Source organism: Sturnira hondurensis, unplaced genomic scaffold (assembly GCF_014824575.4).
Source record: "Sturnira hondurensis isolate 20B ecotype Veracruz unplaced genomic scaffold, ASM1482457v3 Scaffold0001074, whole genome shotgun sequence".
NCBI classification, from domain to species: Eukaryota; Metazoa; Chordata; class Mammalia; order Chiroptera; family Phyllostomidae; genus Sturnira; species Sturnira hondurensis.
Genome location: NW_028073705.1, coordinates 2729091 through 2753338, shown reverse-complemented (window position 1 = coordinate 2753338; position 24248 = coordinate 2729091). Strand labels below are relative to the sequence as shown.

Here is a 24248-nt window from a genome sequence, read left to right as displayed (position 1 = left end):
ATAAATGTGGGACTGCCCAGTCCACCAGCCACTACCTTGACACATGTCGTCTCTGCCTTGGCTTCCCATCTCCTGTCCTCCTAACAGTCTGGATGAATGTTTCCTCTTTAACTGTTTGGTTGTTAAACTTCCATACAGTTCAATTTTCTGGCAGTTTCGGTTGTTTTTTGTTTTTAAATTTGTTGTTGTCCCTCTTTGGTTATGCAAAGAAGCAAAGCATATCTGCCTATGCCTCAATCTTGGTCAGAAGTCTCCTCTTCACAATTTCTTAACATTGGATGCAAAGGCAGAATTCTAGCCTCTTTTCTATTTTATCTACAACCACTCTTTGATATGTTCAATCAGTTTTATGCCTTTAAGTGCAAGTAATATATATTGCTGGCTCCAAATGTATATCTCTAACCCAGACCACAAAACCCCAAACATAGATACCAACATGCCTAATAGACAACTTAAATGTAACATATTCAAAACTAAACTTTTGATCTTTCCACAAAGTGTGCTCTATGCATAGTATTCCACAGTTCTGCTAATAGCATTTACTTTTTCTGGTTGCTCACACCAGAAATCTTGTAGCCATTCTTAACTTTTCTCTCCCCAACCTATCAGAAAATCCCATTAACTCTGTCTTTAAGATATATCCTGTATTGTCCAATTTTCACCACATCTTCTACCACCACAATACTGACCCAAGCCAATTAGGGTTTTACTAGGTAAGTTTCTGAATGTAAACAGTGTTATCTCTCATCTTCTAACACATCTCCTGTTTCAACCCTTGCACCCTACAGTTTATTCTCAACAGAGAAATTGAGTAATGTCAGTCAATACTCCAGTCATTGCCATGGCCTACATGGCTATTCTGATAAGGCTCCTCCATTGCCTTGCTGACTTTACCTCCTACTCTTGTCTTTCTTACTTACCGTATTTTTGGGGACCATAAGATGCACCTAGGTTTTAGAGGGAAATAGAAAAAAATATTTTGCAGCAAAAAATGTAGTAAAATATTTAATAACATAAATAAGATAATATTTCATCAATGTAAATGTAAAGCTACATTCGGACTATAAGACACACACCCCATTTTCCTCCAAAATTGGGGGGTGCATCTTATAACCTGAAAAATATGGTACTCTACTCAGCCATACAGGTCTCCTCAATGTTCCTAAAACATGTCAGAAACATACTCTTTTCAGGCTTTTGAACTGGATTTTCCTACTGACTGAAATGCTTATTCTAAACATATCCATTTGTCAATCAAGGTCCCACCACAAAACAGACGGTACATTCAAACCATGTAGGAAGATATGGGCAGAGCTTAGTAAAACCAACAAGAATAGGACTACTGATAACAGAAATCCATTACCACCCCCATGCCTGAAGTGGCAAGGGGAAAAAACGGGCAGAGGAAGTGTATTTAGAAAGCTTCTAAAAGGAGCTGTAATCCTTCTTAGAGGAACACAGCAAACCTATGTTAGTGACCTTGCCAAGAGGGCACTGGAATAAACATGAACCAGAAACTGACAGAAGTAAAAGTAGAAATAAACAAATCGGAAATCATATCTTTATATTTTAATATATTTCTCTTGGTAATTGATGGAAGAGTTGGGGTGTAGGGAGATAGAAGGATACAGAAGCAAAGATAATCACTTTTCAACCTTCTGGCTAAGATTAGGAGTAAAAGCAAGGATAGAGAAGATCTGAAAACACGATTGGCCACTCAACCTGAATGACCTTTTATAGAACACTATACTCAACAAGAGCAGAATATATTTTATTTTTAATTGTGCATGGAACATTAACCAAAATAGATCATAGGCTGGACAATAAAGCAAGTATTAATAAATGTCAAAGGACTGAAATCAAAAGTATGTTCTCTGATCAAAATGGAATCAGTAACAGAAAGATCTGGAAATAACTGGAAAGTCTCTAAACATTCAGAAATCAAGCAACACACTTCTTTAAAAATGCAAAGAAGAAATCACAGTGGAAGTTGGACTCATTCAGAGATAGGACAGTGATCAAGTAGCCATGCCTGTATTATAGGCCAAGAGGAAAATGACATTCATGTGTGCTAGGCATCTGCCCTCCCTGCTTCCGATGTTGACATTCTTGGCCACCTTCTGTCATCATGCTATCATTTCCTGGGTCATCTAATCCATACCAGTGGCCCAAATCTGACACTGTAACTAAAATTTTTAATGTCTAATTTGGCTCGATCTCGATCTTGATTTCCATACCTGCCAGTAACCTACTGAACTTAGATATTCCAGAGGCACCTTAACTTTAACATAAGAAAAGAAGAACTCCATATTCTCCATTCCGTACTGACCAGCCATCTTTCATACAACTACTCAAGTATCTTTATCTCCCCATTGAACCTTCCCAAATTTTTCCTTTTGCATTATCTCCACCTCCCTCAAAAATTGATCACTCTGTTATTCCTGTCTTTCTGCTAGCATAGTATCTGATTCATGTTCTATAATAATATTTCTCATACTGTATTACAATTATTGATTATATCTTTTCTACAGTAATGGTTTTAGTTTATCAGCATTTCTGAGTACATTAGATTAAACAACAGCCTCTAGGTGAGAAAGTAAACATAGCCATCTGACACATTTTGCTAAAACCTTTTTAGTGAAACTCCCTAATTCAGTGATTCAATGACTCTACTGGCAAAGCATTGACTCATATTACTATATAAAAATTCCTTACGTTTCACAATAATCACTATTCAACTGTGAGAAAGCACCACTTGTGTCATCAACAGATGTGTTTCCACAAAATTTCAGTTTTTATGAAAATATGGAACCTTTTGATGTTCCATATTTTCTTGTGAATAATGGCTCTAATAACTGTAATGAGAGAGATGTTTTAACATTTAAACCTTTGTTGCAGTAAAGTATGACAAAAATAAAACTCTGAAGAATAAAAATATATTGTTAAAAATATAAGTGTAATTAAAATACAGATTCAAGGAGATAAAGGAATAATGCAAATTTTCTGACAGTTAAAAAAAAGCTTTTAATCTAGTTTCAAAGTAGAGATTTTAGTTAATAAAGTATTAGGATATTCTGATTCCATTTAAAAGATATACTTTAAAGAGGATTGTGACAATTCTTGTTTTAAATGTCAGTATTTACAACACACTGGAAACATTATACTCTATAAGTATTGATTCTTATCAGGAAAATGTTCAGATATCAACCTAAAAAGGCTGATATATATTGTATCAACCTTTTTAGGAATAGGGATACATATTGCAACATACATTTAGGAGATAAGTGAGAAATCCGTATTTCAGTGTGTTTTTTTCTTGACTTTGATGTTTTAAGGAAAGATTCATGAAGCACTTAACACACTATATAATTAAATATATATATATGTACACACACATATATATACTATCATACAAAAAGTATTAAGTTAAAATCAATGAATTATGTGGCTGACATTTATTATTTTACTCCTGCTCTACAAATTCACTCATGTGACAAAAAAATTAAACACATAAACAAATTTTTTAAAGAATTAAAAACTCTTACCAAACAAGCAAACAAAAAACTGAGACCTTTAACATCAGGGATTTCTGGATCAGTATGAAAATAATCAAGTTGCCACTCAAAAGAAAAACTGTTGCCTTCTTTTATAGCAACTTTTCTGAGAAAAATGTTCAAAGATCACTTCTTGATCTATAAAACCATAGCACTTTTGGGCAGGGCCTATGTTCTAATCACCTTTGTGCCAAAAACAATACCTTAAACCAAGCAGGTATTCAATAAATGTTTGATAAATGAATGATTGCAGTTTTAAATTTTGTTTCCTTAATTATTTTAAGCTCTGGTTCATGATTTTCTGTGAACAGCCCACCATCAATATGCTCAGAAGTCAAGCCACTTGTAAAGTATTTGTTTAAATGAACTAAAATTTATTTAAATAAGTACTATTCTAAAAGGGAATGAAAATACTTATAACACAACAAGTAATATAACACAGTCAGAAGAAACTACTGAATGCCTTTTTTCAAAAAAACTATTGTGGTTAAGTGCAATCATTGAAAAAAGATCTCAGTTAATAATATAAAGATACTCATAATGGAAACTGTTAGAATAAGTACAATATAATAAACTACAAATTGTTAATAAAAAAGTAAAACTGTTATAGAATATGCCATTTAACATTTAACTGCATTTATCATAGATAAATATTATAGATAATGCAAAAAAGCAACCACACATAATTCAGATTAACCTAAACCCATGTACAGTATACAAACTCATCATATAAACACTACTACCAATAAATTATATATTTTATTTAGGCATGAAGTGCACATACTTGGGAACTGAAAACCCTGAAAAGAATCCAAAAGATAAAATCTTCCAAATGAAATTAAATTTAGGCCAGATATAAAATAACAAGCCTTAATTTTACCACATGCAAGAATCCTAAATCAAGAGGATTTTCCAAAGGTTTATAGAAAAATATTTTCTATATACAAGATAATAGTATCTTTTGTGTAACATTTTATCTTGTACAAACCTTTTTAGACATTATTCACTTGATTTTTAGGTAATTTTACTCGGTAGCTGTTTTACTGGGCATTTTACATGCCCAATATCTTTCCCCTTTCTTTTGACAATAGAATCCCTCCCTCCAGTGGAGAACCCATCCCATTTGATATGAGTAGAGTTTATATCTCTCATCCCAACTTTCATTCCTGCACGTAAACCCCCAGAAGTAAGTACCCTGCACAAGCTTCAGAAGAACATTCCACCCTCAGGCCATGTTTGAGGTGGATACATGGATACATGTTTGAGATGGGTACATGAACTTGACCCATAAGAGTTCTGTCCAAAATTTTTGTCAAATCTCAAGGAAAATACATTCACTCTTCCTCTGACACTGAATTTTAAAGACAATGAAAGTCTGGGGCTGTCATAGGGTTATCACTACTACCACTTGAAAAAAGCCTGACAGACATTTAAACCAATAAAATAAAAAAGTGGACCTACTAAAGGAAGAGTAGAAAGTGGAAGACCATGGGGAAAAGCAGAGAGAGCCCAAGCCCTAAGGATAGTTGAACATCCTGCATCTAACCTGGCCTGAAGCCATTGGACCTCCCACCTTTGTGAACAATCAGTGTATTTTTCTATGCACAGATCTGTCACTCCCACTCTCACTGGAGAGTTTGCTGGAGAGACCCACAGGGTTCTAGAATATACACAAACCCACTCACTTGGAAAACAGCACCAGAAGGGCCCAATTTGTTTGTAAGTGGCAGTACAAGTGACTGAAAGCTGGCAAAGAGCTGAACAAGCAGCACTGTTCCTCTTGGACCCCTCCCCCATGTACAGCATCAAAACCTAGCATTGTGAGTTGTCCCACCCTGGTGAATACCTAATGCTCTGCCCCTTACTATGTAATTGGTGCCCTGAGGGAAAAAATGGTCCAAATGAAAGAACAGATCAAAGCTCCAGAAAAAATACCACTAAGCAACAAAGAGATACACAGCCTATCAGATGCACAGTTTAAAACACTGGTAATCAGGATGCTCACAGCCATGGTTGAGTATGGTCGCAAAATAAAGGAAGAAGTGAAGGCTATGAAAAGTGAAATAAAGGAAAATGTACAGGGAAACAACAGTTAAGGGAAGGAAACAAGGACTCAAATCAACAGTCTGGAGCAGAAGGAAGAAATAAACATTCAACCACAACAGAATGAAGAAATAAGAATTCAAAAAATGAGGAGAGGCTTAGGAACCTCCAGGACAACTTTAAAGGTTCCAACATCCAAATCATAGGGGTGCCAGAAGGAAAAGAACAAGAGCAAAAAATTGAAAACTGATTTGAACAAAATAATGAAGGAGAACTTCCCCAATCTGACAAAGGAAATAGTCTTCTAGGAAGTCCAGGAAGCTCAAAGAGTCCCAAAGAAGTTGGACCCAAAGAAGCACACACTACCAAGGCACATCATAATTACATTACCCAAGATTAAAGATAAGGAGAGAATCTTAAAAGCAGCAGGAGGAAAGGAAACAGTTACTTACAAAGGAGTTCCCATAAGGCTATCAGCTAATTTCTCAAAAGAGACCTTACAGGAAAGAAGGGGCTGGAAAGAAGTATTCACAGTTGTGAAAGGCAGGGACCTACATCCAAGATCACTCTATCCAGCAAAGCTATCATTTAGAATGGAAGGGCAAATAAAGTGCTTCCCAAATAAGATCAAGTTAAAGGAGTTCATTGTCACCCAGTCCTTATTATATGAAATGTTAAAGGGACTTATCTAAGAAAAAGCAGATCAAAAATATGAACAGTAAAACAACAACAAGCTCACAATTATCAACAACCAAACCTAAAAAAAATAAACAAACAAAAAAACAACTAGAATAGGAACAGAATCACAGAAAACGAGATCACATGGAGGGTTATCAGTGGGGAAAGGGTAGGGGGACTGGGGGGGAAAGGTACAGGAAATAAGCAGCATAAATCGTAGGCAGAAAATAGACAAGGAGAGATTACGTATAGTATAAGAAATGTAGAAGCCAAAGAATTTACATATATGACCCATGGACATGAACTAGGGGGGTGGGAGATGTGGGTGGGAGGGGGTATGCAGGGCAGAAGGGAATAAAGGTGGGGGAATGGGACAACTGTAACAGCAGAATCAATAAAATATATATTTTTAAAAATTCCCATACTAAAAAAACAAAACAAAACACAAATGATTGCTAGCTAATACATTTTTTTCAAGTAAAGCCAGGCAGAGAGCAAGTGTAACAATTCCTATTTTACAAAGAAGACATTTATATGCTCAAAGTGTAATATAAGACATTTGGTCCCTGAGGATACTCTGAAAATAAATATCATAATCACAATAATATTGACATTCACAAATTTTCATCAAGTAATTAGCTTTCAGAAAAAAATTAAGGCAAAGAATTTTGTTCAACTTTTATAGAGCACATTTTATTAAAGCATTATTTTAGAATGAATCACTTTTTTGTCCATATGGAATTTTACCAATTCTATAATCTAAAACTTCACGTTTTCCTTTGTGGCCATCAACATGGGTTAAAAAACATTTTATTCTTTCATTGATGTTTAATCAATAACAAATTTTTCAGTATGTAGTATTGTCCGAGTTTTATTTAATATTGTTAGTTTCCAATAATTGTTAAATAATTTTTATATGACTGATAGTTTTTATTTAATTCTTAGCTAACTCATGAGAAATCTGGATATTTTCCCCAGATATTTCAAAATTGTTATATTGTCAAGATCTTTACTCATCTCAAAAATACTTTTCTCAGTTATGTATCTCAGGGACATCTGTGGTAGTCCATCTAAAAAGCTTTTAATCCATTGAAAATTGTAAACTTCAGACTATGTTAATGAATGTACATCCTTTAGGACACTCAAAACTGTGAAATGAGCTCCCAATTCAATGACTTGTAGCTTTGGTATACACGGTGCTTTAGTGCAGGGTTTCTCAACAGCAGCATTACTGACATACGGGGTGGGATAACTGTTGGGGGTGGGGGCTGTCCTGTGCATTGTAAAATGTTTAGCAGTATCCCTGGCCTCTACCCACTACACACTAGTAACATCCCCCTTCCTCCTGTTTATAAAAAAAAAGAATGTCTTCAGATATTGCCAAATGGTCCCTGCAGGAGGAGAATCACCACTGGTGTCAACAATTTTTTTGTAATACAAAACTTAGACTGAAGAGAAAACCAAATATAGCAGCAATTTTCATGTTATATATTCTCCTAATACAGGACTTCCCAATGATTTATTAGGTTATAACTGTTCTGGGACTTTTTTGCTAAATTCTTTAATACGCAGTAGGATCACAATGTTCCCAGGGTCAAAACAGCCTGACTCGGGTTCAAAGTAGTTAATAATTTCCCCAAAGTCAACACCTAGTAAATACAGTGCTAAGACCTGAACCATACTACAGTTTTTCCCTTTATACCATATTTCTCAGGTGAGGCCACAATTCTTTATTTCCCCTTCACAAAGTCATCAATTCTATTACACCCCAAGAATATAATCTTAAAATCACAAAAATGTACATAGGTAGAATTTATTCCACTGTTTCTATTATTTAAAAATAGACAACCTGAATATCCAAGACTGTACAAATGGTAAACTAAATATTATATAGGCAAATATATAAAATTAGTACCTATTTAAAATAACCATATACAACAATATTTATGGCTATGTTAATATGCTCATAATAATGACTAAGTGAGACTAAATTATAAAACACACAATCCCTATTTTTAAAATGGAATTATAGTCATATAAATAATAAATGTATTATAAAATCTGATAGGAATAATGTCAAAAAGTTGGCAATTATGAATTTGTATGGGAGGATTATGTTTTAGGGAATTTGTATTTTTTGCATTTCTATAATAAACATAGATTTCTTATACAAAAAGTAGTTTTAAATATTTCTATTAAAATTTTTATTTCATACACCAAAGTCATAATAATAAGGCAGTGAATTCCTATAAATAATAATGGTATTAAAGAACAACACTAAATATGTCATACTGGATTTATAAAGTTCTGTTTCCAGGTTTATCATCTGATTCGATCTGTGGTATACCTGAAACTACTTAACAGCACAGTGCTACTGAACCAACTTGCTAGGCTCTAACTGTGAAAACAGTACAATGATTTCTATTGAAAACTCTTTGCAGTAGCTAACCTCCTTGTTAACCTCTTTATCCCTAAAACCAAAATATCATACTACTATGAAGTGAAGAAATGCAAAGAATTGACAAATTATAGATAATAAGACTTTCTGATAGCAAGAGATAAGAAGCTGTGGGTTTGGATTTTTTTTTCCTTAAAATAAATGACCCTCCCTTCTGCTTACAGATTTTATAAAACTTCTATCTTGAAAGCCAACAAGGCAATTCCAGCCTCTCCTGTTCCTTCTCTGCATGAACTTTAACATAACAAGCCACTGAGTGTTTATTAGATACAAAGGGTTGATAGGCACTAAAAAGAATGTAAAGACAAACATATACATACCATCCATGCAAAATAAGAACAGTATATAACTTGTATCTATTGTTTTATGTAACTTGTTGCTCTTTCCAAACTACTATTAGGAAGCAGGATCAATTATATGCAGAGAAGAAATAATAGTTGCATGTGTGAGTGTAGCAGAGAGCATCTTTCTAACCAAAATTATAATTCGTTAAGGCATACTGCTATCTGTGGTTTTACATTTGTTTCTGTATGAGTTCTGATTTAAAATAGGACACCCCAACCTTGATGGTCAATGTCATGGCCCAGGGTAGCCAAGCATTTGCCTCCTGTTTACCTGGCTCAGAACTGTTCTTACTCGAGTCCAGATTTGTGGTGTGTTTCCAGCTACATTTAACCACAGTCCTCATACCTATTCCTTGTGGAACCTGCCAAATTCAATAACTGAATTTAAGTCAGTATGTTGTCTGTAATGTGTCAATGAGTCTCACATTTGGAGCAAAGCTTGTATTTTGATTTGTTGGACATAACACAAATTTTTAGGACATTTACAGCTAACCACCAATACCTATGTAATACAGACTTTAAAAATTCACACCCACATGGATTTCTAATGATTTGTTAAATCAACATGTATTACTCATGCACAAAGAACACTTTTTCCTTTGTTAGAAGGTTCACATAAATTAACTCTGTTCCATCTGCCTACCCAGATAGTTCTCAACCTAAAAGGAACTGGTTTCAGTTCTTCTAAAGCAAGCCAAGGAAACAGAATTACTCTCACAAAGCTGAAAACACATATAGTAAGAATAATAAAGAAGCTAACTTTCACTTAATATTAACATATGCCAGGGATTGTATTAACTAACAAAAGCCTCAAAACAACCCTATCAGATATACTCACCTTATTCTCATTTCACATTTTTAAAAAACTGGGGCACAAAATTAAGTCATCTACCCACAAATCCCCATATCTAGACAGTGCAACCCAAGATAACTCAATACCCAAGTTACAGATTATGCTACACTTCCCCCCTTGACCTTTGCCTTCTAGGACAAAGGAGCAACAAACAAAAACTCAAAGAACAAAAAACAAAGGAATAAACAAATACTCTATAAGTCATAGTAATTGATAAGGAGCAAAATGTGACATCACAACTCCATAGAGGAAAAACAAATTGTTCAGTGAATGAATGAATGAATGAATGAATAAAATAATATGAGGGAGACTTCAACTCCCTCATTTCCTGGCAAGGAGAATTATTTGGAACACAAAAAAAAAAACCATGGAAAGCAAGAGGAACAACGAAACCTACAATTTCATAATGAAAACCTCCATTATTCTAAGCAACAACATTGTCAAAATCGCCTAAAATCACTTTTTGCCAATCAAAAGCAGCAACAATATACATCCCTTCCTTTAACCAGAACAAATGCTCTTAACTTCAACACAGAAGGAATTCCTAAAACCAGTTCAGATAGAAACAAAAAACTAGGTTTAGAAATCAAAGTTAATGTAGTCAAAGTTAGCTGTGTGATCTCCAGCAACCTTCTTTTCCCTCTGGGTCTCGATGACCTAGATTGTAGCAAAAGGGGGTTTAACTGAATTAAATTGTAATTTTCAGCTCTCAGAAAATGTGAACCTGTCTGAAAACTCCTGTAAAACATGAAAAGGTTCTAGAATACATTTAGAACACCGTCAACGATGAGTTCTTTGGCGAGAATGTTCACTTCTAAGATACCACTAGCCCTAGCTGGGATATGGCACAAATCGGTTTCCAGGCCTCTGAGACTCAGAGAGCAAGGTCAAACCAAAGTCTGGCTTTCCACATCCTCTACGGGCTTCTGCCCGAACCTCTGTGTGTACTGTAATTACGTCAGATTTGGGGTGGGTAAAAGCAGCAGTGAGTAAAAGCAGCAGCGGGAAAACGAGAAAGCATTAAGTATTCCAAGTCGTCAGAAACCGTAATACAGACCCTTCGGGTTACAGAAGGAGGCCCAGAGTGCAAATGCTTTACGCCGCATTACACAGCAGTTTCCCAAACCCTGCGAAGCAGCGGGGAGGGTGAGGAGGCGGCGCGCAGGGGCGTCCAGGGGTTACCTGTCTCGGCCCCCGCCCCGGCGTGCTGCAGTCTGACCTCCGACCTCCGCCCGTCGCCAGGCGGCCGGCCCCGCACCACCTGTCGCAGGAGCAGCCGCACGCGCCGAGCAGCCGGGCCACCGGGGCCGCCGGGCGTCCCTAGGAGCAGCAGCCGGGACTGCATGGGGCCGGGGGCGTTGCTGGGACAGTGAGGGACTCCGAGACTACCCGCGTCCCGGGCTGGCAGAGTTGGGCGGCGCGGCCGGGGCGACAGGAAGCTGCACCGAGCCAAGTCCGCCGGAAACTGCTTCCCCCGGAGCGGCCGGCACTACTGGCTCGGGCCCTGGGGGCCGTGGGGATAGAGGGAGTCTCCCGAGAGCGAGCCGAGGGAGCTGGCCCCCTCGACCCGGTGGCCCGCAGAGCCCGCGGGGCGGAGCAGTGGGCCAGACTGGCCACTTGGGTGCTGCAGCCGCGGAGTTGCGGCCCTCCACTCCTGCGTATCACTCAGGCTCCTCGCCTTCTTCTCTGCACCTGGATTCAGCGGGCAGGCCTCCCTTGGTTCGCTTGCAATTCTGTAAGGCACTGGGGACAAATAGCAAGCCCGCAGCCCTAACCCGGCCCTCCACCTGGTTTTATCCTCCAGGCACCTTGTTTCTGTCAGGAGGCAGTGCCTATCAGGAGGCTCTGGCTTAAGTGTTAAGGAGTAGTTACATTTATATAGTCCTAAAATTACATTCGGCCCTTTGAAGGCAACTGTGAGGCTGATGTGCCGAGCCCCGCCCCCCTCCCCCCTTCGGCAACCCCGTGGGAAAAGGAGTTTAATACCCCTGCCAGTCTAGGCTCTCCAGAGTATGGGAAATGCTGAGGGTTTTGGGAGAGTTTGACGGTGTGGCTTGTCAGATGTTTGTACTAAGCCTTCTTTTCTGGTTAAAAGCCGGGTCTTATTATAGTGCATGTTCTCTGTAGGCTGCTTCAAATCCTTTTCAGAAATGTAGAGTGTTTTCACGAGATTGCCAAAACTTTTGCCTGTCTTGATTCATTGTAACCACATCAGTGTTTGCATACAGTATTTGAAAGCCTTGCGCCTTATTTTTTCTACTTTTTCCTAAATCTTGAATAGAAAACTCATATCCTAGTGATACATAGAAATTGCCAAAATGTCAGAAAGGATCCAATTTAAGCATTGTTTCAGTCATTCTGGAGTGCAAGAGTTATATAAATATAATTTGTGTGTTTAGTAAGAAAAAAAAGTAGGACACTGCCTAAGACTGCCTCCCTTTCATACATGCCACAGCAGCAATGTTCCTACCATAAAGCATACTAAGCCCGATATAATTCTACTGCATCTCCCAAATGTCATGGGTGAATTGACTGAGGGAAAATGTTAAAATCAAGTATACAACACAAGCATCAAAAAGAAGGCGGAGGCTTTGCTCAGTTAAAAGATTTGTTAACTCTAGAGTTGCTGCTATCTTTAAATCTGTACTAGGCGCCTAATGTGCATAACCTTGTTGTGTGTGCTGAGAAGAAAGTGATAAGAGGCTATAAAAGAAAGGAGCTGAGCACTAGAAGACTTTGTGTTTCTTGCTGAGGACTTAGATTTAAGGGGTAAAGGCTGAAACAGGCTTCTAAACTACTTGGGGAGACAGTGATAATAAAGGTAAACATTTGTGTAGTGCATTGCAACATGATTTTACTATATGTTCTCTTATGAACATCACAACACTGCTGTAAGAGTGCTAGGGAAAATGTTAACATGTAACAATTTATGAAATGCTTGCCCACATTGAGTACATACTGTGACCCAGGCATTTTGCTAATAACTTTAATGCATTATCTCATTTCACACAATAACACTTTGGATTGGGGTATTATACTATTACTATACTCCATTTTACAGATGGATAAACTGAAAGAGTTAAGTACCTTGATTGGGGCATTTTCATTTACTCTTACTGGAATCCAGTACACACTGTTTAGTGGAAGAACAATGTAAAGTAACTTAGCAAAATGATTAATATAAGCACTAAGAGCTCTTGGAGTAAAGACAATGGGAAGATCAAGCAAGTTAGAACATTTAGTATTCAACAACATTTATTGGGCCACTCTTGTGTAACAAACAAGTACCCCACTATGTACCATGTACCAATGAATTCATATCAAGTATGAAAAACAAACATACAAATAAAGAATTATAGTACATCTCACTTGAGTCAGCCCCTGCACATCATTCTTGCGGTGTGTGAACTGACACAGTCCCTGCCCACCCTGTTCTTTGTCACTTGCATTTCTTCATCTTTAAGATGCCTGAGAAAATGCACCATGGAGAGGTGGAGGTGGTGACTTTTGTCTTATAGGCAGAAATTGCTCGACTCGTGTCTCTCATTATCAATAACTTCTATTCCAACAAGGAAGTATTCTTTGAGCAGATGATCGGTAGTGCTTCTGATTCCTTCAATAAGATATGCTATGAGAGCCTGACTTTCAAGTTGGAGAGTGGTTAAGAGTTGAAAATCAATATCATCCCCAACCCCCACAAGCATACCCTGACTCTGGTAGAGATAGGCATTGGCATAACCAAAGCTGACCTCATAAATGATCTGAGAACCATTGCCAAATCTGTGGTTTTTTAAAATTCAAAAACGGTTTTATTTATTTTTTATGTTTTTAATATATTTTATTGATTATGCCATTACAGTTGTCCTATTCCCCCCTTCATTCCCCTCCACCCTGCACACTCCTCCCCCACCATTCCCCCCGCTTTCGTTTATGTCCATGTGGTACAAGTTCTTTATCTTCTACATTTCCCATACTATTCTTGCCCTGCCCCCTGTCTATTTTCTACCTACCGTCTATGCTACTTATTCTCTGTACCTTCTTCCCCCTTCTCATCCTCCCACTCCCCTGTTGCTAACCCTCCATGTGATCTCCATTTCTATGGTTCTGCTCCTCATCTAGCTGTCCTCTTAGGTTGCTTTTGTTTTAGGTGTGGTTGTTAATAACTGTGAGTTTCACTGCTCATATTTTTAATCTGCTTTTTCTTAGATAAGTCCCTTTAACATTTCATATAATAAGAGCTTGATGATGATGAACTCCTTGAATTTGACCTTATCTGAGAAGCACTTTATCTGCCCTTCCATTCTAAATGAAAGCTTTGCTGGATAAAGCAATCTTGGATGTAGGTCTTTGGATTTCATGACTTGGAATCCTTCTTTCCAGCCCCTTCTTGCCTGGAAGGTCTCTTTTGAGAAATCAGCTGACAGTCTGATGGGAACTCCTATGTAGGTGACAGTCCCCTTATCTCTTGCTGCTTCTAGGATTCTCTCCTTCATTTTAATCTTGGCTAATGTAATTATGATGTGCTTTGGTGTGTTCCTTCTTGGGTCCAACTTCTTTGGCACTCTCTGAGCTTTCTGGATTTCCTGGAAACCTATTTCCTTTGCCAGACTGGGGAAGTTCTCCTTTATTATTTGTTCAAATAAGTTTTCCACTTGTGGCCATTCCTCTTCCCCTTCTGGTACCCCTATAATTCGGATGTTGGAACATTTAAAGGTACCCTGGAGGTTCCTAAGCCTCTTCTCAATTTTTTGAATTCTTGTTTCTTCATTCTTTTCTGTTTGTTCATTTTTTTCTTCCTTCTGGTCCACTCCCTTGATTTGAGTCCCAGTTTTCTTTCCATCAGTATTGGTTTCCTGTGCATTTCTCTTCATTTCCATTAGTTTAGCCTTCGTTTGTTCCTCTAATTTGTGACTAAAAGCAACAAGCTCTGTGAGCGTCCTGATCAGTAGTGTTTTGAACTGTGCATCTGATAGGTTGGCTATTTCTTGGTTGATTAGAATTATTGGCTCTGGGGCTTTGAGCTGTTTTTGAGCCCTAATGTTTTGGTCTGTTCATGCCTGTTACATATGAGGGGTGGAGCCTTAGGTGTTCACCAGGGTGGGGTGATCCAGTCACTGGGTTGTGATGCTATATGTGGAGGCAGGGTCAGAGAGGGGCAATGGCATTTGTTCTGCTCTCTCTCAGATTTTGGTCCCCTCTGCTGCTTCCCATAAGCAAACCTGGCCCCTGTGGTGCCGGCTCCCAGGTATGTGGGCCTGTGCATCCTCCAGTACCCTGTGGGTCTCTCCAACAAACTCTGTGAGCCAGGGAGCCTCTCCTGGCACCTTGACCCCAAAAGTCTTTCCAATTGGTGCTTTCAGGCTCTACTTCCTGTCACTGGGGCCCTTGCCTGAGCAGTCTGTCTCACTGCTCACTCCTTCACTTGGTTTATCTGTGCACGAATGTGTGACTTCGACCAGCCAGCCTCCTTGTGCCTTCACTGGGTCTGCCCATTGCCACCCCACACCTGGAATCTGCCAACCGCTGCCTTTGTTCCTGGGTCAGTTCAGCAGATCTTTCCTGCCTGACCCTGCTCTACCAGCCACTGACTTGCTGACTCCGCCCTTCTTACCCATCTGGCTGAATGGTTTGTTGTTGTCAGACTTCCATACAGTTCAATTTTCTGTGTTTTGGCTGCGTTTTTATTACTAAAATTTTGTTGTCTTTAAACTTGGTTGTGTGAGGAGGCACAGTGTTTCCACCTACACCTCCATCTTGGCCAGAAGTCTCCCAAATTTGGTATTAAGGCAAACTTGGTGGCTCTGCAGGCGGTGCAGACATCTCCATGATTGGACAATTTTTTTTGGCTTTTATTCTGCCTACCTGGTAACAGAGAAAGTAGTTGTGATCACAAAGTACAGTGATGATGAGCAGTATGCCTGGGAGTTTTTTTCTGGGAGTTCCTGCAATGTACAAGCTAACCATGGTGAGCCCACTGGCCAGGATACCAAAGTGATCCTTCACCTTAAAGAAGACCAGACTGAGTACTTTGTGGAAAGTTAGGTCAAAGAAGTGGTGAATAAGCACTCACAGTTCATAGGTTATCCCATCACCCTTTATTTGGAGAAGAAATAAGAGAAAGAAATCACTTGTAATGAAGGAGAAGAAGAGAAAAGTGAGAAGGAAGAGGAAGATAAAGATGATGAGAAGAAGACCAAGACTGAAGATGAGGGCTAAGATGAGGAGGATGATAGTGCTAAGGATAAGAAAAAGAGAACAATGATTCACAGAAAATATATTGATCAGGAAGAACTGAATAAGACGAAACCCATTTAGTTCAGAAACCCTGATGATATCACCTAGAAAGAATATGGAGAGTTCTAGAAGAGCCTTACTAATCACTGGGAAGATCACTTGGCAGTCAAGCACTTCATATAGGAGGTCAGTTTGAATTCAGGGCATTGCTATTCATCCCTTCAGGCTCCTGTTGACTTCTTTGAAAACAGGAAGGAGAGCAACAAGGTGACTCTATGTCCACCATGTGTTCATTGTGGACAGCTGTGATGAGTTGATACCAGAATATCTCAACTTCATCTCTTGTGTGGTTTACTCTGAGGACCTGCCCCTGAACATCTGAGAAATTCTGTAGCAGAGAAAAATCTTGAAGTTCATTCATAAAAACATTGTTAAGAATGTCTTGAGCTCCTCTCTGGGCTGGTAGGAGATAGGAGAACTATAAGAAATTCTACAAAGCATTCTTTAAAAACTTGAACTTTAGGATCTATGAGGACTCTACTGATTGGTGATGCCTTTATGAGGCTCTGCAGTACCACACCTCCCATTTAATCAGGAGATGAAATGACTTCTCTTTTGGAATATTTCTTTCACATAAATGAGACCCAGAAGTCCATCTGTTACATCACTGGCGAGAGCGAAAAGAAGGTTGCCAATTCTGCTTTTCTGGAGAGAGGGTGGAAGTCAGTCACAGAGGTGGTACATATAATGGAGCCTGTTGATGAGTGTTGCATGGAGCAGCTCAAGGTATTTGATGGGAAGAGTGTGGTCTCACCAAGGCTTACCAAGGAGGGCCTGGAGCTACCTGGGAATGAAGAGGAGAAGAAAAAAATGGACAATAGCAAGGCCAAGTTTGAGGACCTCTCCAAAGTCATAAAAGAAATCTTGGATAAGGAGGACTTCCATACAAGATGGAGGTACACGTTGCATCTTCACATAACTAAAAGAAGGACAAGACGAAATTTAAAAACAAAACCAACCAGAGCTGCCAGAAAATCGAACTTTGTGGAAGTCCAACAACCAAGGAGTTAAAGAAACATTCATCCAGACTGGGTAGGAGGGGCAGTGATGGGCAGCTGGGGCAGAAAGCACAAGTAGCAAGGCAGCGGCTGGATGACCTGGATGGGCAAGGCAGCATCTGGTGGATGATTCAGTCCCACATTTGTTTGCAGATAAACTAGAAGGGAAAACTGGGGAGCGAGACAGACTGTGCAACCCAGGAAACAGGATTCCAGCATGGAAACAAAGCCTCAAAACCTCTGACTGAAAAAACCTGTGGGGGCTGTGGCAGTGGGAGAAACTCCCAGCCTCACAGGAGAGTTTATTGGAGAGACCCACAGGGTCCTAGAATGTATGCAAACCCACCCACCAGGGAATCAGCACAAGGAGGGCCCAATTCGTGTGTGGGTAGTGGAGAAAGTGGCTGAAACCTGGCAGAGAGCAGAGCAAGCAGCATTGTTCCTTCTCAGACCCCTTCCCCACTTCTACTTTGTGGCACACTTCTACTTAGTGCCACAAAGTAGAAGTGTGGGTTAACCCATGCTGGTGAATACCTGAGACTCCTCCCCTTGCTATGTAATTGGTTCCCTGAGGGGAAAAATGGTCCAAGTGAAAGAACAGATCAAAGCTCCAGAAAAAAATACCACTGAGCAACAAAGAGATACACAGCCTATCAGATGCATAGTTCAAAATACTGGTAATTGGGATGCTCACAGAAATGGATGAGTATGGTCAAAAAATAGAGAAAGCGAAGGCTATGAAAAGTATAATAAAGGAAAATGTAGAGGGAACCAACAGTGATAAGAAGGAAACTGGGACTCAAATCAATGGTTCAAAGCAGAAGGAAGAAATAAACATTCAACCAGAACAGAATGAAGAAACAAGAATTCATAAAAATGAAGAGAGGCTTAGGAACCTCCAGGACAACTTTAAATGTTCCAACAGCTAAATCAGGGGTGCCAGAATCAGAAGAACAAGAGCAAAATTGAAAACTTATTTGAAAACATAATGAAGAAGAACTTCCCCAAGGAATTTCTGTCAAAAGAAATAGTCTTCCAGGAAGTCCAGGAAGCTCAAAGAGTCCCAAAGAAGTTGGACCCAAGGAAGCACACACCAAGGCATATTATAGTTACATTGTCCAAGGTTAAAGATAAGAGACTCTTAAAACCATTAAGAGAAAAGAACAGAGTTCCCATAAGGAGTTCCCATAAGACTATCAGCTGATTTCTCAAAGGAAACCTTACAGGTGAGAAGGGGCTGGAAAGAAGTGTTCAAAGTTAGGAAAGGCAAAGACCTATCTCCAAGATAACTCTATCCAGCAAAGCTATCACCTAGAATGGAAGGGCAGATAATGTGGTTCCGAGAGAAGTTAATGGAAGGTCAAGTTTAAGGAGTTCATCATCACCCAGCCCTTATTATATGATATGTTAAGGGGACTTATCTAAGAAAAAGAAGATAAAAAACGATGAACAGTAAAATGACAACAAACTCACAACTATCAACAAGCAAACCTAAAAACAAAAACAAACTAAGCAAGCAACTAGAACACGAACAGATTCACAGAAATAGAGATCACATGGAGGGTCATCAACAGGGAGGTGGAGGGGGGAGGGGAAAAAGGTACAGGGAATAAGAAGCATAAATGGTAGGTACAAAATAGACAGGGGGAGGTTAAGAATAGTGTAAGAAATGTAGAAGCCAAAGAACTTACATACATGACCGATGGACATGAACAATGGGAGGGGGTGGGAGGTGGGGTTCAGGGTGGTTGAGAATAAAGGGGGGAAAATGGGACAACTGTAATAGCATAATAATTATCTTTTAATGGAAAATAAATATTTGATAAGAAGATTGAGAACACAACAGTCTCCAGGGCTTATGTCTTCACCCTGCTGCATTGTGACAAGCGCTTAGAGCAGGATACAAGGCTGTCAAGCCTTCCCACATTTGACATTGGATGGAGATGTTGTGTATTGTGGGGGCTGGGGGTTATTTGTTTTGTTTTGAAATTAAAGTATGCAGTTTTTAAAAATCACAATACAATGAGATACATGTTTAGCATATTTAGATTCAAGATACTCAGAAGTGGAGCACTTCACCTGGGAGAGGCCAGTGAGGTTTCAAAGAGGAGGCAGTATTTGAAATAATTCCTGAAAAAGATGAAAGAGTTTGTTAGGCTGAGAAAAAGGCCAATCATATCTGGCAGAGGGAAAAGCATATACAAAGACACAGGGAGTTTAACACATGTGATAAAACAGACTCAGAGAGGGATGTGCTGTGTCTGGAGGTCAAGTACATAAAGCAGTTTGTAGAAATAAGACTGAAAAACATTGGGACTATGGTAAATATGCAATGTGAAGAAGAATTTTGAGCCAGAGAAGGGGTACCAACAGAGCTTTACTTTGAATGCTAGTTTATATTCGGATAAGCATGAGGAGTACAGAGCATCAGTAGAACCTTAGAGTCCTAGCAAGCATGATTATTTTATACGGACAGTGGGACCAGCCAGGTGAAAGGGATGTAATTTTTAGAGAATAGGAGAAAATATTATCAGAGCAGGAGAAAAAGACAAGAACAGAAAGAAGAATCTCTGATGGCTGGAAGAAGTTGGACTTCATCTTATAGGCAAATTGACTAACCCCTGGATATTTTTATCACTTTTAAGGGAGTGACATGAACTGAATTGAGTAAGAAAGATAAGAAGCACTTAGTTTTAGCTATGTGGCAGTAAAAAAGGCTCTTGCTCAAAGCAATGAACTTCTCTTGATGAATGAAAAAAATAGACCTTAAAAATATACAAAAGATGAACCAGAGGTATTTGGTTTTAAGAGATATCCATCCCATTCCCTATGTAACTTCTCTCATATTCTCACTAAAATAATTGTAGATATTTTTTAAAAATCACACTACCAAAAACTGGTATTGACTGTTAAGCTTTTTCCAGATGCTGTGGGGAATATTTTTTTACCTACTACACTAATGTAACTGGATAGAAATGCAATTAATAATCCATCGCTGCTATGTCCCATTACAAGAAGATAGGTGCTTTATCTGTCCTTAATGTCCACTCTAGTGAGAAGTCACAAGTCCATACCAGTAGTTCCGACACCGGTGTACATCCTGATCATTTGGAGAAGTTGTTAAAATGTATTTCCCAGGCTTCATGCCCACCCCCACTCTGAGATTCTGATATAAGAGGCCTGAAAGGGCCCAAGACTATGCCTTTTTAGCGATATCTATAGATCAACTACATGCCATGCATTTGAGTCATAAAGCTAAAGAACAGTTCCCTCTTTTGTCCTGTTTTGCTGCTAAGGCTCTCCCAGCTCTTCATCCTCTTCTGCACTTCTCTAAAACAGTTTGTAAGTACTCTCACCTCATTCACAAGCAACCAAAATAAAATAAACCTGAGTAGGGAACTGGAGAAAAGAGAAATGAAGAGAACAGACAAGGGATCCTTTACACAGTGAAATGTTTTTAGACAAGGACACGAGCAGAAACACAACCCAGAGAAAACTTGTAACTAGTTTTTCTTCCATTCCATCTATCCAGTGTATGGAAAAGTCATGTGTGTGATGAGACATGAAAATATCCCATCTGTTTTATGGGCTCATCCCAAAGGAACCACACAAACTAAAGCCTTCTAGATCTGAAGTTCTGTGAAGGGAATTTGACCAGCACAGAGTGGATAGGAAAGAGAGCCAAAGCCAGTTTGACCAGTCTGTCTGCTTGCAAACATCAGGTCAGAACAGATCATTCTATATTCAAGAATAAGTAATAAAAGGGGGAAATGGAAACTATTTTTAAAATGCTATGGAACAAAAAATAGAGTAACATCCTGTCAGTTCGGAAGGCATGTAAGTAAACCTCTGAAAACTTTTTACAGCAGTGGTGGGGTAGGGGGAGTGTTGCTTGCAATGCTTAACAAGGTTACAAAAAATGAGTTTTCATAAAATAAGAACAATAAAAAACATGACCAGTTGAGGGAGGGAAGAAAGAAAAGAAAGTTGTGGGGGGTGGGAAGAGAGAGGGATAGAGGGAGAAGATACACTAACAGAAACCCCCTGCAACAAAACACCTAATGTTGGATAAAATATTTGTAAATATGATTTAAAATAAATTTCCAACCTTATATGAAAGTATGGAAAATTTTCTAAAACCAGGAATGAAGCTAGAAGAAGAGTAAAGAATCGTTGAAGGTGCTGGGGGCCTTGGAGACATCTACTTTTACTATCTCTGGTGCCTACAGTACCAACAGGAAGGAGGTCAAAGACCCCAGCATAAAGCCAGGACTCACAAAGTGGTACCCAGTTAGCTAAACAGTAGACTAGGCAGAAGGAGCAGCAAGATATCATGTCTGTCTGTTTGATTCTAGGTAGAATTGTGTTTTTCCTTCTGAGAATTTGTGGCTTTTGCTTGAAACTTAGATGGGTTTGAGGCATGAATATGCCATATTTATTACAAAAAGATATGTAAGCCAATAATGTTAATTTAAAATTAGTAAATATATATAGGATATTTAAAAAGAACCATTAACAAGCCTTATTTGATGAACACAGAAAATCAGCAAGCATCATTTGGAGAGTGTACATTACTTGCAAGAACAAATAGAACATTGGAGATGGGTTATATTAAAAGAAATAAAGTAAATTAAACAAAAATCAAAGGTAGAGAATACAATTTTTGGTAGTAATATAATTATGTAAAAATAAATTTTATGCCAATTTATAAAACTAGATATGCTTCTACATTAGAATCAAAGAAGAAAATAAAATTGGGAACACTAGGAACTGAACAATAATGAGAATGCGTCCCATTAAATCCTGTATGTGGAGCTAAAACCATTCTGTGCTTAAAGGTTGAAAATCAATAGGCAGATTTTTCAGCTTAAGTATAAAAAAAGAATAATAGATTAAATCCAAAGGAAGTTGAGAGAAGGAATAGTAAAGATACAAAAATTGCTGAAGTAAAAAACAAAGTTAAGAGAATCAACAAAAACAGAAGTTAGTTGTGTATAAAGGCTGACTTTTAATGGCAGGAATAAGATGGCCTCAATAGTAAGATTAGAAGATAAAAATTGAATAAGTCACCCAGAAAGGGGAACAAAAAAGGTAAGGAAAAAGTATTTAAAATTCAGAGAATCAGTACAGGAGATCTAACACACAAATTCTAGAGTTCGAGACTTCCTGAGGGAGAGAACAGAATGAAGGGAGGAGGAAGGAAATCATTGAATCATCAAAATTCAAGAAACTTTTGCAGGAATGAAGGAAGCAAATGTCCAGATTAAAAGTTGTTCGCCCAAGAAAGCTGTTAGTGAAATTTCAGTAACCTGAGGACAAAAAAAAAGAAAAAAGAATTTGTGAGCCTCCAGAGAGAAAATCAGGCTTTATACAAAAATCAATAATCAGAATAGTCTTCCACTTCCAAAGTCATGATTAAGGGGAAGAGAGGGAAGACTCTATAACCCCGGGTGCCTGTTTATCAGGACAAGAAAGATGACAATAAGATACTTTTTATTTAACTTTTGCAATGACTTACAATATCTAAATTTTTAAATATTGAGTGTATAAGTGGTACTTCTTGTTGTGTATTTTTATTTAGGAGTATGTTATAGCAAGATGTATATTTGCTATACATTATATTTGCCCCCAGGAAGAAATTTGGCTTTGGTATAGCAGTGGTGGAAGCCAGAAGATAATGAAGCAATGTCTTCAAAATTCTGCAAAAAAAAATTTCCAAGAACAATATTCCCAGCCAAACTATAAGTTAGGAGTTGAAGGTAGAAAAGAGACATTTTCGGACATGCAAAATCTCAAAAACAATTTATTTTCCATGTACCTCTTTTGGGAAGGGAGGGAGTATGCCAAGAAAGAGAAAGCCATAGTACCTTGGGAAATAGGGATGTAACACAGGAGAAAGGAAACAAGAATCCCTGAATGATGTTGAAAGGAGACTACTGTGATTGGGAGACCAGGCTAAAGACCATCAGTCTCTGTGGGATGAGGTCAGAGGGTTCGAAGAGATTCTTTCAAGATTATCAGTCACGAGGTATTGTCAGGAAGATGGAAAACACTAGAGGGTTTGAATGTAGTGAGTTAATAATGAATATGTGAAAACTAAACAAAATATAATTATTAATTACAAGGAAAATAGAATCTGCAGGAAAATATAGTATTATATTTATATTATACAGTAACTCAACTAAAATGGGCATTTACATAGTCATAATAATATAAAATTGAATATTAAGCTAGACAAAATTATGGTTGAACTGTAGCAGCAAGGTATGAAAATAGTGACTAGTGAGGGAAAAGGAATGAATGAGAGCTAAATTCCCATCTTCCAAAGTAGAAAGTCAACAGCTTATGCCTAAAGCTGAAAACTCAAGCAGTAGCAATATAAACATGTTGTTAGAGATATTAAGATAAATACTAAAATCAGCTAATAGAGTTAAAACAGTTGTGGGAAATTAGAAAGAACGGGTTCAGGGGATTCTTTTTTCTCATCGTAGTCTTAAAAAACTAAATTTGGAGAAAATAAAGAGATTGTATCAATTTTTACTATCACCAGATTGTATGAGTCTCTGCTTCCCTGATCCCTTGCCTTCGCAGGGTAAAATAATTGAAGGAAGGGAGGGAGAGGTGGAGGGAGGGAGGGAAGAAAGAAGGAAGTCCCTGGCAGGGTGGCTGGGTTGGTTGGAGTGCCACACCGAAATGCTGTGGGTTCAATCCCGGGTCAGGGCACATGCCCTGTGGAGGCTGTGAATGTGATCCCTGGTTGGGGCGCATGTGAGAAGCAACTGACCCATGTTTCTCTTTCACATTGAAGTTTCTCTCTCTTCTAAAAATCAGTTTTAAAGAAACATATCCTCAGGTGAGGATTTAAAACAAATTTTAAGAAAGGAGAAAAAATAAAGAAAGCCATTGTCTATTAGGTACTCCAAAAACTGATATCTCATTGCTGTTCTAATATTTAGAGCAATCCCTTTGATTCCCAATGTGGATGAACATTTATTCATAAGTTTAAACGTCATTTGTATTTTTGTT

General features: G+C 38.4%; 1 protein-coding gene and 1 pseudogene across 3 annotated transcripts in view; one reads left to right on the top strand and one right to left on the bottom strand.

Moving 5' to 3' along the window:
* Nucleotides 1-11421, bottom strand: part of VWA8 (von Willebrand factor A domain containing 8) — a 406775-nt gene extending 395354 nt beyond the window's left edge. Inside the window, exon 1 of one of the 3 annotated variants that reach the window (XM_037060277.1) lies at nucleotides 11113-11421. In XM_037060277.1, the coding sequence (XP_036916172.1) occupies nucleotides 11113-11275 (163 nt within the window). In that variant the 5' untranslated portion in view covers nucleotides 11276-11421. The remainder of the gene's footprint in view (nucleotides 1-11112) is intronic. The other 2 variants (XM_037060261.1, XM_037060267.1) reach the window with 2 other exon arrangements.
* Nucleotides 11422-13520: 2099 nt separating this feature from the next.
* On the top strand, nucleotides 13521-22900 carry LOC118996989 (heat shock protein HSP 90-beta-like; annotated as a pseudogene).
* Nucleotides 22901-24248: the final 1348 nt, after the last annotated feature.